At 46.4% G+C, this 10,359-nt stretch overlaps 1 protein-coding gene across 1 annotated transcript in view; it reads left to right on the forward strand.

Annotated features, from left to right (window-relative positions):
* C8B (complement C8 beta chain) overlaps positions 1 to 6,248 on the forward strand; it is a 30,037-nt gene extending 23,789 nt beyond the window's left edge. The window contains exon 12 of the mRNA XM_048862302.2: positions 2,231 to 6,248. Coding sequence (XP_048718259.1) covers positions 2,231 to 2,382 — 152 coding nt within the window. The 3' untranslated portion in view covers positions 2,383 to 6,248. The remainder of the gene's footprint in view (positions 1 to 2,230) is intronic.
* The last annotated feature ends 4,111 nt before the right edge of the window (positions 6,249 to 10,359 follow it).

The following is a 10,359-nucleotide window of genomic DNA, read 5'->3' on the forward strand; positions in this document are numbered from 1 at the left end:
GTCCTTTCCTCAGAAGTCCCTCCAGTGTGGCGGTATGTTTCTGTTGCTGTGGTGTCCAGAACTCAGTGCAATTTTATACACGATTTCACACCAAAGCCTTATCATTATTTCTGTGCTTTGAGGAGGAGCTGATTTTGAATATGCAGCACAAACCAGCACTTATATCCCATTATAAACTCATGACTACTTTGCAGTCCATTATGGGCCTTTGGCCTCACCAGCATCTCTGCTTCCCAAGTTTGTCCCTTCCACTGAGTAAATGTGTCAGATTATTCTTCCTCAGCTATACTACAGCACATTTTAATTTTTCCCAGTCAAATCTCATTTTGTTATTTTCCACCCCTGGTGCTAATGTCCCTAGGTTCCTTTGTATAATTTTTCTCTCCAGACTAGTGTTCATAACTCCTCCCAATTTAATATCATCTGCAAATGTAATTGCTATTTATTTCCTTCAGATCATTAATTGTAATGTTAAATAAGACTAGTTTTTACATCAATCCCTGCAGAGCTACAGTAGATCCCCGTAATTTGGTACATTGCCATTTATCATTGCCCTTCATTTACAGTCATTTCTTCAGTTTTCAGTCTAAATGACTGTATCCTATCCAAGCCAGAGTGAAATACATTTTCAGCTAAAATTTCCCAGGGCACAGGGACAACTTCATAGCTAATTCTAAGTGAGTCCTATCAGTCTTTAATTGCTGTCACTTACACATTGTTCAGGTCTGCTTACTGTGTATGCCTTAGCAGTAAAATCTCCATTAGATACTTATCAACATGTAACTTCACCTGCATTGAGTTTGGCTTACTGAATCTAAAGAGTTTAATATGTGTCACTTGCATGTCCAGGATTAAGAAGAGGTGACCATATTTCCCAAAGAGAACATGTGACACCACCAGCTGCTCCCCACCCCCACCCACCACACGAGGCTGTTGCCCCTTGCTGGAACCCCGCGGGGGCCCCCTCAGGAGGCTGTTGCCCGGTCGCTGGAACCCCGCGGGGGCCCCCTCAGGAGGCTGTTGCCCGGTCGCTGGAACCCCGCGGGGGCCCCCTCAGGAGGCTGTTGCCCGGTCGCTGGAACCCCGCGGGGGTCCCCTCAGGAGGCTGTTGCCCGGTCGCTGGAACCCCGCGGGGGTCCCCTCAGGAGGCTGTTGCCCGGTCCCTGGAACCCCGCGGGGGTCCCCTCAGGAGGCTGTTGCCCGGTCCCTGGAACCCCGCGGGGGTCCCCTCAGGAGGCTGTTGCCCGGTCGCTGGAACCCCGCGGGGGTCCCCTCAGGAGGCTGTTGCCCGGTCGCTGGAACCCCGCGGGGGTCCCCTCAGGAGGCTGTTGCCCGGTCCCTGGAACCCCGCGGGGGCCCCCTCAGGAGGCTGTTGCCCGGTCCCTGGAACCCCGCGGGGGTCCCCTCAGGAGGCTGTTGCCCGGTCCCTGGAACCCCGCGGGGGTCCCCTCAGGAGGCTGTTGCCCGGTCCCTGGAACCCCGCGGGGGTCCCCTCAGGAGGCTGTTGCCCGGTCCCTGGAACCCTGCTGCCTCCTCCCCCCATGCTGGAATGCTCTCTCCCTCCCTCCCCCCGCCCCCCGCAACTCTGTGTCCTCCCCTGCAAGGGGCTGGCATCTCTGCTCTCCCGCCTCCACGTTCCTCTGCACCACACCCTACCTTTTTTGACAAAAGTGGGCATTTGTCCTATTTGCTCTTGTCAACTGATCAAGTCAGCAAGAGCAAACGGGACAAATGCCTCCTTTTGAAAAAAAAAAAAAAAAAAGTCAGGAGATCTGGGCCTGGGTTTAAAAAAGGGACTGTCCTGGCCAAAATGGGATGTTTTGAAGAGAGGGGGTCTGGCAGAAAAAGTAAGATAAAGTAGGCCACCTGCTACTTAAACATAAACCTGCTAACAGCTTCCTCTGACTCCTCAGAATGTAAAGTGATCCCAGTTTGTGTCCTTCAGCTCCCTCAGACTCCCTTAGTCTCAAACAGAAGAGGTAAAATCACCTTGTGTCTTTTCATTTTCCCAGTTGAATGAAATGCAGAGTTTGAACAAGCACCATCAACAATGAATAGAGAATTAGCATCTTTAAATAATTGTCCAGTTTTAATGGTCCAAGATATTCTTAGTAATGTGGACGAGGGGTATTGTGTTTGCATGTAGGTATGATTTGTGTGAGCTGGGAGCACCCTGTTTGAAAAGAAACCTCTGTTGTGACACCCTTTTCTTTCTTCACGGTTTCTCCAGATGTTACTATAGATGGAAACTGGGGTTGCTGGTCCAGCTGGTCTGCATGCTCTGGAGGACAACGGATGACAAGAAGACAGTGCAATAACCCTGCCCCACAAAATGGTGGCAAGCCATGCACTGGGCCAGATGTTGAAACTATTAGGTGTTAAGGAAAATTACTAAAAATATATAAACTAAAATGACTACCGTCTTGAAAAGTTAGTGGGAAGATAATTATAATTGACTTGATCAAGCCTCTTTATTCTTCTTTAAGGGCCTGATCCAATGCACACTGAAGTCAACAGAAAGATCTAACAGGCATTGGAACAGGATTCGTATTTTTAATATGAGTCATTCTGATTTGACATGCTGGACAATTGTCCTGCAGGATTAAGTGTCCTTGTTTGTTTTAATATTGTGGCTTTGCTATAGGCCTTCATTTCAATGGGCTAATCAAACAAAACTTTATTTCTTGCATTATGTGATACCTGTTGATTTTTCTTGAGTTTTAATCTAATGTGTTCTCAGATTCCCCTGAGATAGGGAAAAGGGCATTTTATCTTGCATACACAGGAAAGCAGATGTGACTCCTCAGAAGACAGCTGTGTCGTGTTGAGCAAAATGCAGAAAATTAAACACAAAATCTGCATCAGAGCAACAGCAACTAATGTGAAATTTGAGTCAGATGTTTATCCTATTAGAAATTGTTTTGAAGGAAAGAGAATTGAATTGAGTAGTACTCTCAAATACTCAAATACACCAAAGCATCAAATACACTCTCAAATACTCAAATACACGCTAACCTGTAATTTGTACTCTTATTCATGTGTAGCCCCCTGTCCTGTTCACTGGCCCAGCATGAAGTTATTCAAGCTAGGGGAAATCTGCCTTGTGACTTTTTACACAACTTTGGGAAACTGCTCCTGAGGCTCCTCTGTGTGCTCTGTATTGTGTGTCAGTGTGTATTCACCTCAGTCAAAAGGAAAGGAATACAGACTAACACGGCTGTTCCTCTGTCACCTCAGTCAAACCACCAGGAACAAGAGCAAGACTTTATTCTGTAAAGAAACACAGAACAGGATTACAGTCCAGCAGCCACCTCTCTGCTTGCCTGCCTCGTGCTTCCAGCTTCAGTCAGTGCTGAAACTTCCTGCTGGGAGGGCAGAGGGTACATCCTGGCAGAAACCAAGAAAGTCTCCCAACATGCCGCAGTCTGTAGCCCACAACTTATAGTTCCCATGGCTACTGCTGAAGCACACAGGACCTTGGGCTGCACATGGGATAAGCTTTCCATAGAACAAATACATTTAGAAGGAGGCTGGAGCATAATATCCAAAAGGCAATTAAAGAAATTAAAATCATGAATTTTGAAGTATGCAAAACCATATGCCAGAATGAATACTGTACCCCATGGATGTTGTGGCCAAACGGGAAGTGGTGTATGGAAAATGATGTCTCAGAATGAGGTCATAATGCAAGCCAATCAGCATTCTACTTTACATTCTCCAGAAATATCACTGTCTTGGGAACAGCTCTAGCAATGATGGCAAAACTAGCCTTCGTTGTCACAAAGGTGGGCCAATTGCTCCACTATTTGGTCCCCCTGAACACCTCAGTGTTTCAACACACCCACTGCTAGTCCAGCCAGTTCAAATATTTGAAATACAGAGAGGCCAGCAAACAAACCATAGCAAAAACAAACTAGCATAAACAAACATAGCAAAAACAAACTTCATGCATTTCTGATGTACCTATCATGATTGCCCCAGGTTCTTAAGACTCAAATTCTGTGTGAAATGGGACAGAAACACTCAGTTCTTGTATCTTCATTATTGGATGATGACCTTTGCAAAGACATTAGTCTGTAGGTGACCATGCTGTGTAATAACTATAGTCATGTCAGTGTTCCAGCAAAACTATGAATATGGCAACATATGCAAATATTTATCTGCTTGCCTATTTGTTGTAGGTTTGTAACATTTGCAAGGGCAAATATTCTTTTGTCTGGTTTTCCAGTCCTTGCCACTTACTGTCCTTTCTAACTGACATTCTCTTTATGCAATTCTGCTAAAAAGAACTCATGCTCACTGACATTTTAAACAATGGAACATACATTTGATTTTAATCCTCATGCTGTCTACACAGTTATGGACTAGGTCTTTGTGACGGCATTAAGAAAGGAAAAACATGTTGCAGATATAAAAGCAGAAAACACTCTTCTCATAATGGGCTACATAATTGAGCTGCCAACCCAAAAACGCTTCCGTTTTTATGCTGTAACTGTTAACGCTTTTATGTGCTGGAAGTTTGCCAGGAGGCTCATTAGGGTCCCCGTCAAAGAGGGCACAGCCAAAGCAAAATATATTTAAAGGGATACCAGCATGCCTGTTAGACACAGAACCCTGATTAACCAACATTGTTGCATCTCACAGGTGTCCATGCAACTTGCATGCAAACATGCAGTGCCGCACTTGAGTTCTCCCTGCTTCGAAACAGGCCAAGGATGGAAATTAACAAGGTATCCTGCTCTACAGTAGTGTGTTCTGTTTTGTATTTCAACAGCTTTCCTGAGCATGATGATGGAGTAATCAGGCAGATCAGAGGCTCACATGCCCATCCATCAACTGCATCTGCAGTCACAAACAAACTTTGTAACCTGACTTCGAAAGATCCACTGAGCAGACAAATATTTTATCAGTGTGTCAGGCCTGGGCTGAAGGGTAACACCGATATTTCAAAATCAGCAGGATTATTTAAGTATAATTTCTGTTGGAGATTCAATTTGGGGCCTGTAAGCCTTGGAATTCTCCCTTAAAAGACAGAACTTTGTTTTGTCCTTGTGGTTTTTGAACTAACTTATGATTTATTATGGCCTAGGGTAATAAAAAATCATGATGCACAAGCCACTAGCCGTCACCTTCAGCCCCCAACTAAAACCTCTCCAACGTATCATCAAGGATCTACAACCTATCCTGAAGGACGACCCATTGCTCTCACAAATCTTGGGAGACAGGCCAGTCCTTGCCTACAGACAGCCCCCCAACTTGAAGCAAATACTCACCAGCAACCACACACCACACAACAGAACCACTAACCCAGGAACCTATCCTTGCAACAAAGCCCATTGCCAACCGCGTCCACATATCTATTCAGGGGACACCATCATAGGGCCTAATCACATCAGCCACACTATCAGAGGCTCTTTCACCTGCACATCTACCAATGTGATATATGCCATCATGAGCCAGCAGTGCCCCTCTGCCATGTACATTGGTCAAACTGGACAGTCTCTGCGTAAAAGAATAAATGGACACAAATCAGATGTCAAGAATTATAACATTCATAAACCAGTCGGAGAACACTTCAGTCTCTCTGGTCACTCAATTTCTGACCTAAAAGTGGCAATTCTTCAACAAAAAGACTTCAAAAACAGACTCCAACGAGAGACTGCTAAGTTGGAATTAATTTGCAAACTGGATACAATTAACTTAGGCTTGAATAGAGACTGGGAGTGGATGGGTCATTACACAAAGTAAAACTATTTCCCCATGTTTATTTCCTCCCTCCCCCCCCCCCCCCACTGTTCCTCAGACGTTCTCGTCAACTGCTGGAAATGGCCCACCTTGATTGTCACTACAAAAGGTCCACCACCCCCCACTCTCCTGCTGGTAATAGCTCATCTTAAGTGATCACTCTCCTTACAGTGTGCATGATAAACATCCATTGTTTCATGTTCTGTGTGTATATAAATCTCCTCACTGTATTTTCCACTGAATGCATCCGAGGAAGTGAGCTGTAGCTCACGAAAGCTTATGCTCAGATAAATTGGTTAGTCTCTAAGGTGCCACAAGTCCTCCTTTTCTTTTTGCGAATACAGACTAACATGGCTGCTACTCCAAAGCTTTTATTGCTTCATTTAGCTACATATTAAATAAATGCTACAGTCTTTTTGGTGGTTCTGATTTCTCTGGAAATTTGTATTAATATTTCACGTATGATAACATGAGAGAGCTACAGTAAAAAATCCAATTGTGTACAGGATGTTTGCATGCTCCTTCCTTCTACTTTTCTAGTCCTTTTTAGTGATGCTCATTCAGTGTTTTGGCTCAATGGGCCTTTCACATCCAGGGATCCAATCTAGAGTAAGTGGCAATCATCTCTTCACTTTTGACTAGCTCTTAGCAGTTCTGAGAAATGGGCTTCTCTGAGATCACAATAGAACTACATGTACCAAGATCTTATTTCCCAAAACAATATCCCCAGCAAACCATTTAGACGCTTCCTGGGCTGGAGACCAAGGATCAGGTTCTGTTAAAAGTCTCAGCACACTTCTGTGTTTACAGGCACAATTTTGGCATGTGCAAACACTTAGACCAGGTCTACACTGAAAAATTAGGTTGATCCAGCTGCATCACTCAGGGGTGTGAAAAATTCACACCCCAAGTGACATAGTTAAACCAATCTAACCCCTAAGGAAGACAGCACTATATTGACAGAAGAATTCATCTGTTGACATAGCTACCACCTCTCGGGGAGGTGGATTCGCTATGGTGATGGGAGAACCCCTTTTGTCGCTGTAGTGAGTGTTTACACTGAAACATCACAGAGGTGCCACTGTCGTTATTTAAGTATAGACACGGACTCCTAGTTAACTAGCAACCAAGTGCCATTTGGATAAGTAAAGTATAAGGCTAACTCCTAGTTCATACATGAAATTGTCCTTTGCTCATGGCTAATACAGGTTTTTTTCTTGTGCAAAAATTGTGAATGCAAATGTGCCAGTTACTTTTATAAATATGGTTGTCAGTGTAGAGGATATCTCTAAAATTTTCTACTTTTTGCTTGAAGGCCATCACACTGGTCTGTCTTTTTAGTTTGTCTTCTGGATCCTATAAATGCTGTTTCTCAATCTACTAAAGGGGTGTGCTAGTCAATTATGTGAGCCACATTTCATCTTTCCAGGGCAAAGCCTATTTGATACTCTCAGCCCCTAACAGGTTGGGGAACAAGCGAATCAACTTGGTGTCCAATTTACACCCTTCATTCTACCTTTTTCTCACCAGGTAAGACTATGCACTCTTCTTTTGTAATAATTAGCTATACAGACAAACTTTACTTATCTTCTCCCATACTGGCGTAGCTGTGGCCTGCTCATCTGACCACAAGACTAGGGGCTTGGAATCCCTGAGTTCTAATCCCAGTGCAGTAGCCTTGGTCAGCTTCTCCTGTGTCAAATGGATATAATTATACTGCTCCAACTTCTCCTGGGATATCTAGTAGTAAATAAGCATAACTTTAATTTTCTTAATCTAAGTACAATAAGACCAATTTCTGTCTAGCAACCAGTATTCTCAAATATTCACAGAAAGACACATTTGTTGACTCTGCAGAGGGCCCACATATTGGTGAGGGAATATTGGTGAGGTAAAGAATGGCCATCAATGCACTACCCTTTCAACTCTGCCCTTCAGAGCTGCATTAAAAAATCAGTTTCTCCCCAAAGCCTCCTTTGTCCAAGCGCTTTTCAGAATTAATAAAGCTCCATGACATCTCTGTGCAGTAGATAAGTGTTATTTCACACAGTTTACAGATAGAATAACAGAGACACAAAAAGATTAAGCGACAAATCTATGCAGAGTAGGGAATAGGACCTAGAATCCAGGCTCCAAATCCTGGATATAGCATTAAAAAAAATAACTAAATAAAGCAAAGTAAGAAAGAAAATGAGAGTGGAAAGGGGGAAGAGGTTCGCAGGAAGGAGAAGGAGACATAATGCTACAACCACTAAAACATTCCACCTCTTGGTAAGTGCCCAGTAGAATTGCCATAATTTGACCAAGTTACACAACCACATTTGCCTCCTTTCTTTGTCTCCTAGTATAGTTGTGTTTTAACTTTTCCTACTTTGAGAAATCAGTGGAACTATTACTTCCTTATTTATGATAATGATGCAACATTTGTAATGTAGGGATCATGACCTCATTGTGGTAGGCGCTTTCCAAACACACGAGACAGCTCTCCCCAAAGAATCTGGAATCTAGGGAATTTTTTTGATGTGTCATTTGCTTATGTACATTTGTATTGCACAGTATACAGAAAGGAAAGGCAGTAATTTTAGAGCAGATATTGCTGGGGATCCTTGTGGCTGTGAAAACCCAGCCTCAAAGGGAATCAGAGAGTCAGGTAGTCAGCATGACATTGACCTTTAGGGAGAAAACAGTTCTCTGTCTGAAGCTCTGCCATTATCTGCTCTTCTATATGTCAGTTATCTTGGGTCTGCACCTTGCAAACTAAGTTGTACTGTCATCAATCATTTGCTGTTGTCTGTTGTGTACTGGTTCCTTGCTGCCCTCCCTTTGTTAATAAACTCGTTGGCTTACATGCATAAAATTACCTGATTTTGAAACTGTTTATTCACAGCATCATCCGTCTAGCACAGAGGTCGGCAACCTATGGCACGCTGCTGCCTGCCAAGTCCCAGCCACGCCCCGCTCAGCCCACTGCCAAACCCAGGCCGGGAACCCGGCAGGGAGCAGCGTGCTATTAAAAATCCTGCCCGCTCCGGCCCGCTCTTGTCCGCCCCCACCCCCCGTCAGGGTAAAGAAGCTTGGTCCTGCCGGCTGCTGCTGCAGGGCAGGCAAGCTTCCCTCCTCCCCTGCCTCTTCCCCCAGTGTGCGGGGTTCCTGCCCCTCCTCCTCTCCCTCCCTGGCCCCGATCAGCTGATGGCCCTTGCGGGGGAAGGGGGAGAAGAGGAGCTGCCCCGCCCTCGCTGCTCTGGGGAGGAGGTGGAGAAGAGGTGGGGACGGAGCCATGGGGACTGGGGGTGGAATTAGGGCATATCCCCTACAGCCCCCTGCCATGACCCGCTCTGGGCAGGGGACTGGGAGCACCCCCACGACCCCAGCCCACACCCCCAGCCCTCTGCCCTGACCCCTGCACCCCCCCACACACACACCCAGCCCTCTGCCCTCATCCCTGCACCCCCCTCACACACACCCAACCCTCTGCTCTGACCCCTGCACTCCCCCAACACACACCCAGCCCTCTGCCCTGACCCCTGCACTCCCCCAACACACACAGCTCTCTGCCCTCACCCCTGCACCCCCCATGACCCCAGCCCTAACTCCAGCACCCCCACACACACATACCCAGCCCCCCCACAGCTCTTGCCCTGACTTCTGCACCCCCTCACACACCTCCAGCCCCCTGCCCTGACTACTGCACTCCACACACACATACCCTGCCCCCCCAAACCCCATGTCCTGACTCTTGCACCCCCTACATTCCCACCCCCACCCCCTCACCAAATGGGAGCTGCCCAGGGAAGCACTCCACCCCCAAACCTCCTGCCCCAACCCTGAGCCCCCTCCCTCATTCTAGCTCCTGGCCAGACCCTACATCCCAACCCCCAGCCCAGTGCTCAGTGCACTCCCACCCTCAGCTCAGTGCAGAGAGAGAGGAAGAGAATGGGCGAGAAGGTAGGTACCCACTCTATGTGGGCAGGGCCAGGATCCCAGACTGGCAGTGGGCTGAGCAGGGCTGGCAGCCGGGACCCTGGCTGGCAGGAGCCGGTGGACGGAACCCCAGACCGGTAGCGGGCTGAGCCACTCAGCCCACTGCCGATCTCGGGTTCCGGCTGCCAGCCCCGCTCAACCCACTGCCAGTCTGGGGTCCTGGCCGCCAGCCCCACTCAGCCTGCTGCTGGTCTGGGGTTCTGGCTGCTGGCCCCTTGCCAGCCAGGGCCCCGCTCAGCCTGCTGCTGGACTAGGTGAATGGAACCGCAGGCTGGCAGCAGGCTGAGGGGGCTGGCAGCGTAAAATCAGCATTTTAATTTAATTTGAAATTAACTTCTTAAACATTTTGAAAACCTTGTTTACTTTACATACGACAATAGTTTAGTTATATAATATATAGACTTATAGCGCAAGACCTTCTAAAAAATGTTAAAATGTATAACTGGCACGCGAAACCTTAAATTAAAGTGAATAAATGAAGACTGGGCACACCACTTCTGAAAGGTTGCTGACCCCTGGTCTAGCATTTAACTATAAGAGAAATAAACAAGGTCTCTGAAGAGCTATCCCTTAAGAAATATATAGGATAAATAGCAGCATTAAATATATATCAGTGTGCAGGAGGGTAGAATT

This window comes from Caretta caretta, chromosome 8 (genome assembly GCF_965140235.1).
Source record: "Caretta caretta isolate rCarCar2 chromosome 8, rCarCar1.hap1, whole genome shotgun sequence".
NCBI lineage: Eukaryota > Metazoa > Chordata > Testudines > Cheloniidae > Caretta > Caretta caretta.